General features: G+C 58.9%; 1 protein-coding gene across 12 annotated transcripts in view; it reads right to left on the reverse strand.

Moving 5' to 3' along the window:
- LOC138966114 (serine-rich adhesin for platelets-like) overlaps positions 1-17,818 on the reverse strand; it is a 106,922-nt gene that overhangs the window by 44,458 nt on the left and 44,646 nt on the right. For all 12 annotated transcript variants that reach the window (XM_070338208.1, XM_070338205.1, XM_070338206.1 and 9 more), the window contains exon 2: positions 591-755. In XM_070338208.1, the coding sequence (XP_070194309.1) occupies positions 591-651 (61 nt within the window). In that variant the 5' untranslated portion in view covers positions 652-755. The remainder of the gene's footprint in view (positions 1-590; positions 756-17,818) is intronic.

A 17,818-nucleotide genomic window follows, 5' to 3' on the forward strand; every position in this document is an offset into this window, starting at 1 on the left:
AACAGAACATAACACACACACACACCGCCAGCCACCACGGCCTTTCTCTCTCTCTTTGACCATGACCACCTATAGCTGCGGGGTCACTTGTGATCGACAAAAAACATTCTTACATTGTGCCAACGCACACATCACCTTACCAAGCCCTTGAACTCCCCCCCCCCTCCTCCTCTCTGTTTATGACCACCATTCATGGTCACCACAGAGATCGTAAAAAGTATTCTTGAATTTTAACACTCTGAACGCAGACATCTGCCCCTTCCTCTATTCTCTCTCTCCATGACAATGACACCGGTCTCGACCATCACACAAATCGTGACAACAACAACACACACACACACACATACACATACACACACACACACACACACAAATGCACGCACACATAAACACACACTAACACACACACACATACATAGACACATACACACACAAGCACACACAGACATATACACCCAACACATACACACACACTCACACACACACATACACACACACACACACACACACACATACACACACACACACATACACAGAAAATAAAAACAAAACAAATCAGCCCCCCTCCCCCCCACACGTCGTATACTGACCTATTCTCTCCCTCCTCTTGACTTCGGCCGTTCCAGACACCAAGGTGACCTTGGTCGCCATGGTTACCAAAGAGTCGTCTGCCACTGAGGGGCCCGCTCAGTCAAAAAGTCTCAAGGTCACACGGGTCCGAAGTTCACCTCATGCATCGTTCGTATGCTGCAGTTCTGCAAAGCATAACAAGCACAACACGTTGAGTTTTATGATAAAATCAATCACATGCATAGAGGGGTGTGTTGAACCACCGAACAAAAGGTGTTTAACGAGCAGAGCTGATGCGCACTGCCACGTTCATGAGAAAATGTCCATGCAGTTGCACAATGCAGGCGTATGCACAAACACACACACGGACAGACTAGAGTAAGACAGACAGACTGAGATAGGACTAGCTACACTCTCCCTTACACACACACACACACACACACACACACACACACACACACACACAACACACACAACACACACACCAACACACACAACACACACACCTTTCATCAATAATAACATGCAACGTCAACACCGACAAAGAGGCGAAGGCTATGCGTGATCACAACGCAACACGATTGGTATCGCCAGCAATGACGGGTGAGTTATTACAATCCTCCCCCCCCCCCCCCCCAAAGCCTGTCACATCCCAGTTGACAGCTGCAGCGCTACCTTGCCTCAGCTCTTATCGATCACTAGATATGAATTATATTTCGGGTCAGGTTATGCAGAATATGTGCGTGTGAATTAAACCCATCGACTGGAGGAAAAAAGGGAGGTTGGATAAAGAATGAAAGGGACAAAATGTGAACACGAAAGGCACGGAACAGTGGAGAAGTCAATATAGCCAGAGTTAGCTACAAAATAAATTGTCAGTAATACTAAAGACTCTCTGAACGTTGTTGATGCTTTCAAAACTATGTTCACGAGGCAACGGTCAGGTACGATAGTCACCACAAAGAGTAAACACGTGCGCGAGTCGTTACAATTGTGCACGCAAGAGCCACAAAAAGAACATCCTTTTTCATTAATTTTGTTGCTGAATGCTGCAAATATTCTTCGCAAAACAGTACTAGCTTGTACCACAGAACACCTAAACAAAGTAGCCACTGTCCAAGTCTTGCACAACGAGGGAGAAAAGACTAACACGAACACTGTCCAAGTCTTGCACAACGAGGGGGAAAAGACGAACACGAACAACTAACTCCAAAACTTTCTCCTGCACATGTCTGTATTTTTGTATTTGAAATAGTCCATTGTAGTCGGTGTAGGCCGAAGCTTATTCTAATCGTTTGTCCAGTATTTAATTTAATTCTCTATTTTTGTATGAACTCAAATGTTTAGTGTTCTTAGTATGTCTTGTTAGGCTAAGTTCTATTTAATCAGAGTATGTTTGCGTGTGCTTATACCTAGTGATATTGTAAAGCGCATAGTGCTTTTAGTTATGCGCTATAGAAATCTCCTTAATAAATAAATAAATAAATACCAGCAGACAGATCCAGACACCCAGTCGCCAACACATGAAGTGCACCCTATGCTGCAGGGAACTGTGAATAGGCAAATTGTGATCCATAACATCCCCCCTCCTCCTCCCCCTTCCCTTGGGGGTAAATGCTGTGAGATAATCGCGGAAGATGAGCAGTGATAATAGAATACGTGCGCTGTTGTTGAAAGCCAGCCAAAAACTTCATAGCTGTGGAATTACCATGGCTCCAGAGGCTAAATTACTCGCAGTTGAAATATGACAGCACCCCCCCCCCCCCCCCCCCCCCCCCCCCAAACCACATCTTTGTCTACCCACCCCACCCCCTTCGTCTAGTCTCATTTCCTTTCAATCCCTCCATTTGTTTTTGCCCCCATTTGCACACAGTGAAAAGGGCATACTACAATCGCACAGAGACAATAAACAGATCCACGCAAATATGAAAACAAGGGTGCCTCCGTCTATGAGGCACTTAGGTCTCCTTACCGTACTTTCTATTTACACCGTACGCCTTTCAAAACAAGGGCACAGTTCTCAAAGATGACATACAAAACACCAAGCGCACTGTCATGACCAACAGAACAATGGTAATCGCTTCCTTCTTTCTCACACCTAATCTCTTCCTGTTCGGTGAAAAAAAATCGGGTTTGCCACCCACCGTCCCAGAAACCAATGAAGACAATAGCTGTGTGGGACTGATCTTTTCAAGGTGATTTCTGACCTTTGTGATTTCCTCCCCAATCAGTTATAGGTACACAACCTCGCGTCTGGCACCGAGAGAAAATGAGAGAGAGAGAGAGAGAGAGAGAGAGAGAGAGAGAGAGAGAGAGAGAGAGGAGGGACAGAGAGAGAGAGAGAGAGAGAGAGAGAGAGAGAGAGAGAGAGAAGAGTCAACCGCTCCTAGTGCAGTCCATTACAAAACCCTCCCGTCTAGGCCATTATGTTACCGTTGCCAGAGCACCATTTTAGCTCATTATATTATCCGGCCATAAACCCATCATCACTGGCAGCCATTAAAGTCATTCCCTATTTTTACAAAGGATGATAAGGCCACAAGCTATTAAGACATTATGTACTTCGCAAGTCATATTCATAATGGGCTTCATCGCTCAAAACGTGAAATTATAGGATTAATGGATTAGTAGAAGGGAAGCAACACGAAGGTCATTTGGCCGAGTCATCATAACATGTATCATGTATGGGTTATGGAACCCCCCGCGGGTTAGGGGGAAGAATTTACCCGATGCTCCCCAGCATGTCGTAAGAGACGACAAACGGATTCTGTTTCTCCTTTTACCCTCGTTAAGTGTTTCTTGTATAGAATATAGTCAATGTTTGTAAAGATTATAGTCAAGCAGTATGTAAGAAATGTTAAGTCCTTTGTACTGGAAACTTGCATTCTCCCAGTAAGGTACTACGTTGCAAGCCCCTGGAGCAATTTTTTGATTAGTGCTTTTGTGAACAAGAAACAATTGACAAGTGGCTCTATCCCATCTCCACCCTTTCCCCGTCGCGATATAACCCTTCGTGGTTGTAAACGACGTTAAACACCAAATAAAGAAAGTAAAGAAAGAATGGGTTGTGGATCACGAATGCGAGTCGATGTATCAGGGCTCCCCACAGACTCTTCACCCAGAGGGCCCCGGGACCTCCTATACCTACTCCAGTGGAACCCCAGAGGGCCCCGGGACCTCCTATACCTACTCCAGTGGAACCTCAGAGGGCCCCGGGACCTCCTATACCTACTCCAGTGGAACCCCAGAGGGCCCCGGGACCTCCTATACCTACTCCAGTGGAAACCCAGAGGGCCCCGGGACCTCCTATACATACTCCAGTGGAACCCCAGCGGGCCCCGGGACCTCCTATACCTACTCCAGTGGAACCCCAGAGGGCCCCGGGACCTCCTATACATACTCCAGTGGAACCCCAGAGGGCCCCGGGACCTCCTATACCTACTCCAGTGGAACCCCAGAGGGCCCCGGGACCTCCTATACCTACTCCAGTGGAACCCCAGAGGGCCCCGGGACCTCCTATAATACCTACTCCAGTGGAAACCCAGAGGGCCCCGGGACCTCCTATACCTACTCCAGTGGAACCCCAGAGGGCCCCGGGACCTCCTATACCTACTCCAGTGGAACCCCAGAGGGCCCCGGGACCTCCTATAATACCTACTCCAGTGGAAACCCAGAGGGCCCCGGGACCTCCTATACCTACTCCAGTGGAACCCCAGAGGGCCCCGGGACCTCCTATAATACCTACTCCAGTGGAACCCCAGAGGGCCCCGGGACCTCCTATACCTACTCCAGTGGAACCCCAGAGGGCCCCGGGACCTCCTATACATACTCCAGTGGAACCCCAGAGGGCCCCGGGACCTCCTATACATACTCCAGTGGAACCCCAGAGGGCCCCGGGACCTCCTATACCTACTTCAGTGGAACCCCAGAGGGCCCCGGGACCTCCTATAATACCTACTCCAGTGGAACCCCGGAGGGCCCCGGGACCTCCTATACCTACTCCAGTGGAACCCCAGAGGGCCCCGGGACCTCCTATAATACCTACTCCAGTGGAACCCCAGAGGGCCCCGGGACCTCCTATACATACTCCAGTGGAACCCCAGAGGGCCCCGGGACCTCCTATACATACTCCAGTGGAACCCCAGAGGGCCCCGGGACCTCCTATACCTACTCCAGTGGAACCCCAGAGGGCCCCGGGACCTCCTATACCTACTCCAGTGAAACCCCAGAGGGCCCCGGGACCTCCTATACCTACTCCAGTGGAACCCCAGAGGGCCCCGGGACCTCCTATAATACCTACTCCAGTGAAACCCCAGAGGGCCCCGGGACCTCCTATACCTACTCCAGTGGAACCCCAGAGGGCCCCGGGACCTCCTATAATACCTACTCCAGTGGAACCTCAGAGGGCCCCGGGACCTCCTATACCTACTCCAGTGGAACCCCAGAGGGCCCCGGGACCTCCTATAATACCTACTCCAGTGGAACCCCAGAGGGCCCCGGGACCTCCTATACCTACTCCAGTGGAACCCCAGAGGGCCCCGGGACCTCCTATACATACTCCAGTGGAACCCCAGCGGGCCCCGGGACCTCCTATACATACTCCAGTGGAACCTCAGAGGGCCCCGGGACCTCCTATACCTACTCCAGTGGAACCCCAGAGGGCCCCGGGACCTCCTATATCTACTCCAGTGGAACCCCAGAGGGCCCCGGGACCTCCTATACGTACTCCAGTGGAACCCCAGAGGGCCCCGGGACCTCCTATACGTACTCCAGTGGAACCCCAGAGGGCCCCGGGACCTCCTATACCTACTCCAGTGGAACCCCAGAGGGCCCCGGGACCTCCTATACCTACTCCAGTGGAACCCCAGAGGGCCCCGGGACCTCCTATACCTACTCCAGTGGAACCCCAGGGGGCCCCGGGACCTCCTATACATACTCCAGTGGAACCCCAGGGGGCCCCGGGACCTCCTATACCTACTCCAGTGGAACCTCAGAGGGCCCCGGGACCTCCTATACCTACTCCAGTGGAACCCCAGAGGGCCCCGGGACCTCCTATACCTACTCCAGTGAAACCCCAGAGGGCCCCGGGACCTCCTATACATACTCCAGTGGAACCCCAGGGGGCCCCGGGACCTCCTATACATACTCCAGTGGAACCCCAGAGGGCCCCGGGACCTCCTATACCTACTCCAGTGGAACCCCAGAGGGCCCCGGGACCTCCTATACATACTCCAGTGGAACCCCAGAGGGCCCCGGGACCTCCTATACATACTCCAGTGGAACCCCAGAGGGCCCCGGGACCTCCTATACCTACTCCAGTGGAAACCCAGAGGGCCCCGGGACCTCCTATACATACTCCAGTGGAACCCCAGAGGGCCCCGGGACCTCCTATACCTACTCCAGTGGAACCCCAGCGGGCCCCGGGACCTCCTATACCTACTCCAGTGGAACCCCAGAGGGCCCCGGGACCTCCTATAATACCTACTCCAGTGAAACCCCAGAGGGCCCCGGGACCTCCTATAATACCTACTCCAGTGGAACCCCAGAGGGCCCCGGGACCTCCTATAATACCTACTCCAGTGAAACCCCAGAGGGCCCCGGGACCTCCTATACCTACTCCAGTGAAACCCCAGAGGGCCCCGGGACCTCCTATAATACCTACTCCAGTGGAACCCCAGAGGGCCCCGGGACCTCCTATAATACCTACTCCAGTGGAACCCCAGAGGGCCCCGGGACCTCCTATACCTACTCCAGTGAAACCCCAGAGGGCCCCGGGACCTCCTATACCTACTCCAGTGGAACCCCAGAGGGCCCCGGGACCTCCTATACCTACTCCAGTGGAACCCCAGAGGGCCCCGGGACCTCCTATACATACTCCAGTGGAACCTGAGGGCCCCGGGACCTCCTATACCTACTCCAGTGGAACCCCAGAGGGCCCCGGGACCTCCTATACCTACTCCAGTGGAACCCCAGAGGGCCCCGGGACCTCCTATACATACTCCAGTGAACCCCAGAGGGCCCCGGGACCTCCTATACCTACTCCAGTGGAACCCCAGAGGGCCCCGGGACCTCCTATACCTACTCCAGTGGAACCCCAGAGGGCCCCGGGACCTCCTATACCTACTCCAGTGGAACCCCAGAGGGCCCCGGGACCTCCTATAATACCTACTCCAGTGAAACCCCAGAGGGCCCCGGGACCTCCTATAATACCTACTCCAGTGAAACCCCAGAGGGCCCCGGGACCTCCTATAATACCTACTCCAGTGAAACCCCAGAGGGCCCCGGGACCTCCTATACCTACTCCAGTGGAACCCCAGAGGGCCCCGGGACCTCCTATAATACCTACTCCAGTGAAACCCCAGAGGGCCCCGGGACCTCCTATACCTACTCCAGTGGAACCCCAGAGGGCCCCGGGACCTCCTATACCTACTCCAGTGGAACCCCAGAGGGCCCCGGGACCTCCTATACCTACTCCAGTGGAACCCCAGAGGGCCCCGGGACATCCTATACCTACTCCAGTGGAACCCCAGAGGGGCCAGGGACCTCCTATACCTACTCCAGTGGAACCCCAGAGGGGCCAGGGACCTCCTATACCTACTCCAGTGGAACCCCAGAGGGCCCCGGGACCTCCTATAATACCTACTCCAGTGGAACCCCAGAGGGCCCCGGGACCTCCTATACCTACTCCAGTGGAACCCCAGAGGGCCCCGGGACCTCCTATAATACCTACTCCAGTGGAACCCCAGAGGGCCCAGGGACCTCCTATACCTACTCCAGTGGAACCCCAGAGGGCCCCGGGACCTCCTATACCTACTCCAGTGGAACCCCGGAGGGCCCCGGGACCTCCTATACCTACTCCAGTGGAACCCCAGAGGGCCCCGGGACCTCCTATACCTACTCCAGTGGAACCCCAGAGGGCCCCGGGACCTCCTATACATACTCCAGTGGAACCCCAGAGGGCCCCGGGACCTCCTATACATACTCCAGTGGAACCCCAGAGGGCCCCGGGACCTCCTATAATACCTACTCCAGTGGAACCCCAGAGGGCCCCGGGACCTCCTATACCTACTCCAGTGGAACCCCAGAGGGCCCCGGGACCTCCTATACCTACTCCAGTGGAACCCCAGAGGGCCCCGGGACCTCCTATAATACCTACTCCAGTGGAACCCCAGAGGGCCCCGGGACCTCCTATACATACTCCAGTGGAACCCCAGAGGGGCCAGGGACCTCCTATACCTACTCCAGTGGAACCCCAGGGGGCCCCGGGACCTCCTATACCTACTCCAGTGGAACCCCAGAGGGCCCCGGGACCTCCTATACATACTCCAGTGGAACCCCAGAGGGCCCCGGGACCTCCTATACCTACTCCAGTGGAACCCCAGAGGGCCCCGGGACCTCCTATACCTACTCCAGTGGAACCCCAGAGGGCCCCGGGACCTCCTATACCTACTCCAGTGGAACCCCAGAGGGCCCCGGGACCTCCTATACCTACTCCAGTGGAACCCCAGAGGGCCCCGGGACCTCCTATAATACCTACTCCAGTGGAACCCCAGAGGGCCCCGGGACCTCCTATACCTACTCCAGTGGAACCCCAGAGGGCCCCGGGACCTCCTATACATACTCCAGTGAAACCCCAGAGGGCCCCGGGACCTCCTATACCTACTCCAGTGGAACCCCAGAGGGCCCCGGGACCTCCTATAATACCTACTCCAGTGGAACCCCAGAGGGCCCCGGGACCTCCTATACCTACTCCAGTGGAACCCCAGAGGGCCCCGGGACCTCCTATACCTACTCCAGTGGAACCCCAGAGGGCCCCGGGACCTCCTATAATACCTACTCCAGTGGAACCCCAGAGGGCCCCGGGACCTCCTATAATACCTACTCCAGTGAAACCCCAGAGGGCCCCGGGACCTCCTATACCTACTCCAGTGGAACCCCAGAGGGCCCCGGGACCTCCTATAATACCTACTCCAGTGGAACCCCAGAGGGCCCCGGGACCTCCTATACCTACTCCAGTGGAACCCCAGAGGGCCCCGGGACCTCCTATACCTACTCCAGTGGAACCCCAGAGGGCCCCGGGACCTCCTATACCTACTCCAGTGGAACCCCAGAGGGCCCCGGGACCTCCTATACCTACTCCAGTGGAACCCCAGAGGGCCCCGGGACCTCCTATACCTACTCCAGTGGAACCCCAGAGGGCCCCGGGACCTCCTATACCTACTCCAGTGGAACCCCAGAGGGCCCCGGGACCTCCTATAATACCTACTCCAGTGGAACCCCAGAGGGCCCCGGGACCTCCTATAATACCTACTCCAGTGGAACCCCAGAGGGCCCCGGGACCTCCTATAATACCTACTCCAGTGGAAACCCCAGAGGGCCCCGGGACCTCCTATACCTACTCCAGTGGAACCCCAGAGGGCCCCGGGACCTCCTATACCTACTCCAGTGGAACCCCAGAGGGCCCCGGGACCTCCTATACCTACTCCAGTGGAACCCCAGAGGGCCCCGGGACCTCCTATACCTACTCCAGTGGAACCCCAGAGGGCCCCGGGACCTCCTATACCTACTCCAGTGGAACCCCAGAGGGCCCCGGGACCTCCTATACCTACTCCAGTGGAACCCCAGAGGGCCCCGGGACCTCCTATACCTACTCCAGTGGAACCCCAGAGGGCCCCGGGACCTCCTATACCTACTCCAGTGGAACCCCAGAGGGCCCCGGGACCTCCTATACCTACTCCAGTGGAACCCCAGAGGGCCCCGGGACCTCCTATACCTACTCCAGTGAAACCCCAGAGGGCCCCGGGACCTCCTATACCTACTCCAGTGGAACCCCAGAGGGCCCCGGGACCTCCTATACCTACTCCAGTGGAACCCCAGGGGGCCCCGGGACCTCCTATACATACTCCAGTGAAACCCCAGAGGGCCCCGGGACCTCCTATACATACTCCAGTGGAACCCCAGAGGGCCCCGGGACCTCCTATACCTACTCCAGTGGAACCCCAGGAGGGCCCCGGGACCTCCTATAATACCTACTCCAGTGGAAACCCAGAGGGCCCCGGGACCTCCTATACCTACTCCAGTGGAACCCCAGAGGGCCCCGGGACCTCCTATACCTACTCCAGTGGAACCCCAGAGGGCCCCGGGACCTCCTATAATACCTACTCCAGTGGAACCCCAGAGGGCCCCGGGACCTCCTATACCTACTCCAGTGGAACCCCAGAGGGCCCCGGGACCTCCTATACCTACTCCAGTGGAACCCCAGAGGGCCCCGGGACCTCCTATACCTACTCCAGTGGAACCCCAGAGGGCCCCGGGACCTCCTATACCTACTCCAGTGGAACCCCAGAGGGCCCCGGGACCTCCTATACCTACTCCAGTGGAACCCCAGAGGGCCCCGGGACCTCCTATACATACTCCAGTGGAACCCCAGAGGGCCCCGGGACCTCCTATACCTACTCCAGTGGAACCCCAGAGGGCCCCGGGACCTCCTATACCTACTCCAGTGGAACCCCAGAGGGCCCCGGGACCTCCTATACCTACTCCAGTGGAACCCCAGAGGGCCCCGGGACCTCCTATAATACCTACTCCAGTGGAACCCCAGAGGGCCCCGGGACCTCCTATACATACTCCAGTGGAACCCCAGAGGGCCCCGGGACCTCCTATACCTACTCCAGTGGAACCCCAGAGGGCCCCGGGACCTCCTATACCTACTCCAGTGGAACCCCAGAGGGCCCCGGGACCTCCTATACCTACTCCAGTGGAACCCCAGAGGGCCCCGGGACCTCCTATACCTACTCCAGTGGAACCCCAGAGGGCCCCGGGACCTCCTATACCTACTCCAGTGGAACCCCAGAGGGCCCCGGGACCTCCTATAATACCTACTCCAGTGGAACCCCAGAGGGCCCCGGGACCTCCTATAATACCTACTCCAGTGGAACCCCAGAGGGCCCCGGGACCTCCTATACCTACTCCAGTGGAACCCCAGAGGGCCCCGGGACCTCCTATACATACTCCAGTGAACCCCAGAGGGCCCCGGGACCTCCTATACCTACTCCAGTGGAACCCCAGAGGGCCCCGGGACCTCCTATAATACCTACTCCAGTGGAACCCCAGAGGGCCCCGGGACCTCCTATAATACCTACTCCAGTGGAACCCCAGAGGGCCCCGGGACCTCCTATACCTACTCCAGTGGAACCCCAGAGGGCCCCGGGACCTCCTATACCTACTCCAGTGGAACCCCAGAGGGCCCCGGGACCTCCTATAATACCTACTCCAGTGGAACCCCAGAGGGCCCCGGGACCTCCTATAATACCTACTCCAGTGGAACCCCAGAGGGCCCCGGGACCTCCTATACCTACTCCAGTGGAACCCCAGAGGGCCCCGGGACCTCCTATACCTACTCCAGTGGAACCCCAGAGGGCCCCGGGACCTCCTATACCTACTCCAGTGGAACCCCAGAGGGCCCCGGGACCTCCTATACATACTCCAGTGGAACCCCAGAGGGCCCCGGGACCTCCTATACCTACTCCAGTGGAACCCCAGAGGGCCCCGGGACCTCCTATACCTACTCCAGTGGAACCCCAGAGGGCCCCGGGACCTCCTATACCTACTCCAGTGGAACCCCAGAGGGCCCCGGGACCTCCTATACCTACTCCAGTGGAACCCCAGAGGGCCCCGGGACCTCCTATACCTACTCCAGTGGAACCCCAGAGGGCCCCGGGACCTCCTATACCTACTCCAGTGGAACCCCAGAGGGCCCCGGGACCTCCTATACCTACTCCAGTGGAACCCCAGAGGGCCCCGGGACCTCCTATAATACCTACTCCAGTGGAAACCCCAGAGGGCCCCGGGACCTCCTATACCTACTCCAGTGGAACCCCAGAGGGCCCCGGGACCTCCTATAATACCTACTCCAGTGGAACCCCAGAGGGCCCCGGGACCTCCTATACCTACTCCAGTGGAACCCCAGAGGGCCCCGGGACCTCCTATAATACCTACTCCAGTGGAACCCAGAGGGCCCCGGGACCTCCTATACATACTCCAGTGGAACCCCAGAGGGCCCCGGGACCTCCTATACATACTCCAGTGGAACCCCAGAGGGCCCCGGGACCTCCTATAATACCTACTCCAGTGGAACCCCAGAGGGCCCCGGGACCTCCTATACCTACTCCAGTGGAACCCCAGAGGGCCCCGGGACCTCCTATAATACCTACTCCAGTGAAACCCCAGAGGGCCCCGGGACCTCCTATAATACCTACTCCAGTGGAACCCCAGAGGGCCCCGGGACCTCCTATAATACCTACTCCAGTGAAACCCCAGAGGGCCCCGGGACCTCCTATAATACCTACTCCAGTGGAACCCCAGAGGGCCCCGGGACCTCCTATAATACCTACTCCAGTGGAACCCCAGAGGGCCCCGGGACCTCCTATACCTACTCCAGTGGAACCCCAGAGGGCCCCGGGACCTCCTATACCTACTCCAGTGGAACCCCAGAGGGCCCCGGGACCTCCTATACCTACTCCAGTGGAACCCCAGAGGGCCCCGGGACCTCCTATACCTACTCCAGTGGAACCCCAGAGGGCCCCGGGACCTCCTATACCTACTCCAGTGGAACCCCAGAGGGCCCCGGGACCTCCTATACATACTCCAGTGGAACCCCAGAGGGCCCCGGGACCTCCTATACCTACTCCAGTGGAACCCCAGAGGGCCCCGGGACCTCCTATACCTACTCCAGTGGAACCCCAGAGGGCCCCGGGACCTCCTATACCTACTCCAGTGGAACCCCAGAGGGCCCCGGGACCTCCTATACCTACTCCAGTGGAACCCCAGAGGGCCCCGGGACCTCCTATACCTACTCCAGTGGAACCCCAGAGGGCCCCGGGACCTCCTATACCTACTCCAGTGGAACCCCAGAGGGCCCCGGGACCTCCTATAATACCTACTCCAGTGGAACCCCAGAGGGCCCCGGGACCTCCTATACCTACTCCAGTGGAACCCCAGAGGGCCCCGGGACCTCCTATAATACCTACTCCAGTGGAACCCCAGAGGGCCCCGGGACCTCCTATACCTACTCCAGTGGAACCCCAGAGGGCCCCGGGACCTCCTATAATACCTACTCCAGTGGAACCCCAGAGGGCCCCGGGACCTCCTATACCTACTCCAGTGGAACCCCAGAGGGCCCCGGGACCTCCTATACCTACTCCAGTGGAACCCCAGAGGGCCCCGGGACCTCCTATAATACCTACTCCAGTGGAACCCCAGAGGGCCCCGGGACCTCCTATACCTACTCCAGTGGAACCCCAGAGGGCCCCGGGACCTCCTATACATACTCCAGTGGAACCCCAGAGGGCCCCGGGACCTCCTATACATACTCCAGTGGAACCTCAGAGGGCCCCGGGACCTCCTATACCTACTCCAGTGGAACCCCAGAGGGCCCCGGGACCTCCTATACCTACTCCAGTGGAACCCCAGAGGGCCCCGGGACCTCCTATACCTACTCCAGTGGAACCCCAGAGGGCCCCGGGACCTCCTATACCTACTCCAGTGGAACCCCAGAGGGCCCCGGGACCTCCTATACCTACTCCAGTGGAACCCCAGAGGGCCCCGGGACCTCCTATACCTACTCCAGTGGAACCCCAGAGGGCCCCGGGACCTCCTATACCTACTCCAGTGGAACCTCAGAGGGCCCCGGGACCTCCTATACCTACTCCAGTGGAACCCCAGAGGGCCCCGGGACCTCCTATACCTACTCCAGTGGAACCCCAGGGGGCCCCGGGACCTCCTATACATACTCCAGTGGAACCCCAGGGGGCCCCGGGACCTCCTATACATACTCCAGTGGAACCCCAGAGGGCCCCGGGACCTCCTATACCTACTCCAGTGGAACCCCAGAGGGCCCCGGGACCTCCTATACCTACTCCAGTGGAACCCCAGAGGGCCCCGGGACCTCCTATACATACTCCAGTGGAACCCCAGAGGGCCCCGGGACCTCCTATACCTACTCCAGTGGAAACCCAGAGGGCCCCGGGACCTCCTATACCTACTCCAGTGAAACCCCAGAGGGCCCCGGGACCTCCTATACCTACTCCAGTGGAACCCCAGAGGGCCCCGGGACCTCCTATACCTACTCCAGTGGAACCCCAGAGGGCCCCGGGACCTCCTATAATACCTACTCCAGTGAAACCCCAGAGGGCCCCGGGACCTCCTATAATACCTACTCCAGTGGAACCCCAGAGGGCCCCGGGACCTCCTATAATACCTACTCCAGTGAAACCCCAGAGGGCCCCGGGACCTCCTATACCTACTCCAGTGAAACCCCAGAGGGCCCCGGGACCTCCTATAATACCTACTCCAGTGGAACCCCAGAGGGCCCCGGGACCTCCTATAATACCTACTCCAGTGGAACCCCAGAGGGCCCCGGGACCTCCTATACCTACTCCAGTGAAACCCCAGAGGGCCCCGGGACCTCCTATACCTACTCCAGTGGAACCCCAGAGGGCCCCGGGACCTCCTATACCTACTCCAGTGGAACCCCAGAGGGCCCCGGGACCTCCTATACCTACTCCAGTGGAACCCCAGAGGGCCCCGGGACCTCCTATACCTACTCCAGTGGAACCCCAGAGGGCCCCGGGACCTCCTATACCTACTCCAGTGGAACCCCAGAGGGCCCCGGGACCTCCTATACATACTCCAGTGGAACCCCAGAGGGCCCCGGGACCTCCTATACCTACTCCAGTGGAACCCCAGAGGGCCCCGGGACCTCCTATACCTACTCCAGTGGAACCCCAGAGGGCCCCGGGACCTCCTATACATACTCCAGTGGAACCCCAGAGGGCCCCGGGACCTCCTATACCTACTCCAGTGGAACCCCAGAGGGCCCCGGGACCTCCTATACCTACTCCAGTGGAACCCCAGAGGGCCCCGGGACCTCCTATACCTACTCCAGTGGAACCCCAGAGGGCCCCGGGACCTCCTATACCTACTCCAGTGGAACCCCAGAGGGCCCCGGGACCTCCTATAATACCTACTCCAGTGGAAACCCAGAGGGCCCCGGGACCTCCTATACCTACTCCAGTGGAACCCCAGAGGGCCCCGGGACCTCCTATAATACCTACTCCAGTGGAACCCCAGAGGGCCCCGGGACCTCCTATACCTACTCCAGTGGAACCCCAGAGGGCCCCGGGACCTCCTATAATACCTACTCCAGTGGAAACCCAGAGGGCCCCGGGACCTCCTATACATACTCCAGTGGAACCCCAGAGGGCCCCGGGACCTCCTATACATACTCCAGTGGAACCCCAGAGGGCCCCGGGACCTCCTATAATACCTACTCCAGTGGAACCCCAGAGGGCCCCGGGACCTCCTATACCTACTCCAGTGGAACCCCAGAGGGCCCCGGGACCTCCTATAATACCTACTCCAGTGAAACCCCAGAGGGCCCCGGGACCTCCTATAATACCTACTCCAGTGGAACCCCAGAGGGCCCCGGGACCTCCTATAATACCTACTCCAGTGGAACCCCAGAGGGCCCCGGGACCTCCTATAATACCTACTCCAGTGAAACCCCAGAGGGCCCCGGGACCTCCTATAATACCTACTCCAGTGGAACCCCAGAGGGCCCCGGGACCTCCTATAATACCTACTCCAGTGGAACCCCAGAGGGCCCCGGGACCTCCTATACCTACTCCAGTGGAACCCCAGAGGGCCCCGGGACCTCCTATACCTACTCCAGTGGAACCCCAGAGGGCCCCGGGACCTCCTATACATACTCCAGTGGAACCTCAGAGGGCCCCGGGACCTCCTATACCTACTCCAGTGGAACCCCAGAGGGCCCCGGGACCTCCTATACATACTCCAGTGGAACCCCAGAGGGCCCCGGGACCTCCTATAATACCTACTCCAGTGGAACCCCAGAGGGCCCCGGGACCTCCTATACCTACTCCAGTGGAACCTCAGAGGGCCCCGGGACCTCCTATACCTACTCCAGTGGAACCCCAGAGGGCCCCGGGACCTCCTATACATACTCCAGTGGAACCCCAGAGGGCCCCGGGACCTCCTATACATACTCCAGTGGAACCCCAGAGGGCCCCGGGACCTCCTATACCTACTCCAGTGGAACCCCAGAGGGCCCCGGGACCTCCTATACCTACTCCAGTGGAACCCCAGAGGGCCCCGGGACCTCCTATACCTACTCCAGTGGAACCCCAGAGGGCCCCGGGACCTCCTATACCTACTCCAGTGGAACCCCAGAGGGCCCCGGGACCTCCTATACCTACTCCAGTGGAACCCCAGAGGGCCCCGGGACCTCCTATACCTACTCCAGTGAAACCCCAGAGGGCCCCGGGACCTCCTATACCTACTCCAGTGAAACCCCAGAGGGCCCCGGGACCTCCTATACCTACTCCAGTGGAACCCCAGGAGGGCCCCGGGACCTCCTATAATACCTACTCCAGTGGAAACCCAGAGGGCCCCGGGACCTCCTATAATACCTACTCCAGTGGAAACCCAGAGGGCCCCGGGACCTCCTATAATACCTACTCCAGTGGAAACCCAGAGGGCCCCGGGACCTCCTATACCTACTCCAGTGGAACCCCAGAGGGCCCCGGGACCTCCTATACCTACTCCAGTGGAACCCCAGAGGGCCCCGGGACCTCCTATACCTACTCCAGTGGAACCCCAGAGGGCCCCGGGACCTCCTATACCTACTCCAGTGGAACCCCAGAGGGCCCCGGGACCTCCTATACCTACTCCAGTGAAACCCCAGAGGGCCCCGGGACCTCCTATACCTACTCCAGTGGAACCCCAGAGGGCCCCGGGACCTCCTATACCTACTCCAGTGGAACCCCAGGGGGCCCCGGGACCTCCTATACATACTCCAGTGAAACCCCGGAGGGCCCCGGGACCTCCTATACATACTCCAGTGGAACCCCAGAGGGCCCCGGGACCTCCTATACCTACTCCAGTGGAACCCCGGAGGGCCCCGGGACCTCCTATAATACCTACTCCAGTGGAAACCCAGAGGGCCCCGGGACCTCCTATACCTACTCCAGTGGAACCCCGGAGGGCCCCGGGACCTCCTATACCTACTCCAGTGGAACCCCAGAGGGCCCCGGGACCTCCTATAATACCTACTCCAGTGGAACCCCAGAGGGCCCCGGGACCTCCTATACCTACTCCAGTGGAACCCCAGAGGGCCCCGGGACCTCCTATACCTACTCCAGTGGAACCCCAGAGGGCCCCGGGACCTCCTATACCTACTCCAGTGGAACCCCAGAGGGCCCCGGGACCTCCTATACCTACTCCAGTGGAACCCCGGAGGGCCCCGGGACCTCCTATACCTACTCCAGTGGAACCCCGGAGGGCCCCGGGACCTCCTATACATACTCCAGTGGAACCCCAGAGGGCCCCGGGACCTCCTATACCTACTCCAGTGGAACCCCAGAGGGCCCCGGGACCTCCTATACCTACTCCAGTGGAACCCCAGAGGGCCCCGGGACCTCCTATAATACCTACTCCAGTGGAACCCCAGAGGGCCCCGGGACCTCCTATACCTACTCCAGTGGAACCCCAGAGGGCCCCGGGACCTCCTATACCTACTCCAGTGAAACCCCAGAGGGCCCCGGGACCTCCTATACCTACTCCAGTGGAACCCCAGAGGGCCCCGGGACCTCCTATAATACCTACTCCAGTGGAACCCCAGAGGGCCCCGGGACCTCCTATAATACCTACTCCAGTGGAACCCCAGAGGGCCCCGGGACCTCCTATACATACTCCAGTGGAACCCCAGAGGGCCCCGGGACCTCCTATACATACTCCAGTGAAACCCCAGAGGGCCCCGGGACCTCCTATACCTACTCCAGTGGAACCCCAGAGGGCCCCGGGACCTCCTATAATACCTACTCCAGTGGAACCCCAGAGGGCCCCGGGACCTCCTATAATACCTACTCCAGTGGAACCCCAGAGGGCCCCGGGACCTCCTATACATACTCCAGTGGAACCCCAGAGGGCCCCGGGACCTCCTATACCTACTCCAGTGGAACCCCAGAGGGCCCCGGGACCTCCTATACATACTCCAGTGGAACCCCAGAGGGCCCCGGGACCTCCTATACCTACTCCAGTGAAACCCCAGAGGGCCCCGGGACCTCCTATACCTACTCCAGTGGAACCCCAGAGGGCCCCGGGACCTCCTATACCTACTCCAGTGGAACCCCAGAGGGCCCCGGGACCTCCTATACCTACTCCAGTGGAA

Source organism: Littorina saxatilis, linkage group LG5 (genome assembly GCF_037325665.1).
Source record: "Littorina saxatilis isolate snail1 linkage group LG5, US_GU_Lsax_2.0, whole genome shotgun sequence".
Classification (NCBI taxonomy): domain Eukaryota; kingdom Metazoa; phylum Mollusca; class Gastropoda; order Littorinimorpha; family Littorinidae; genus Littorina; species Littorina saxatilis.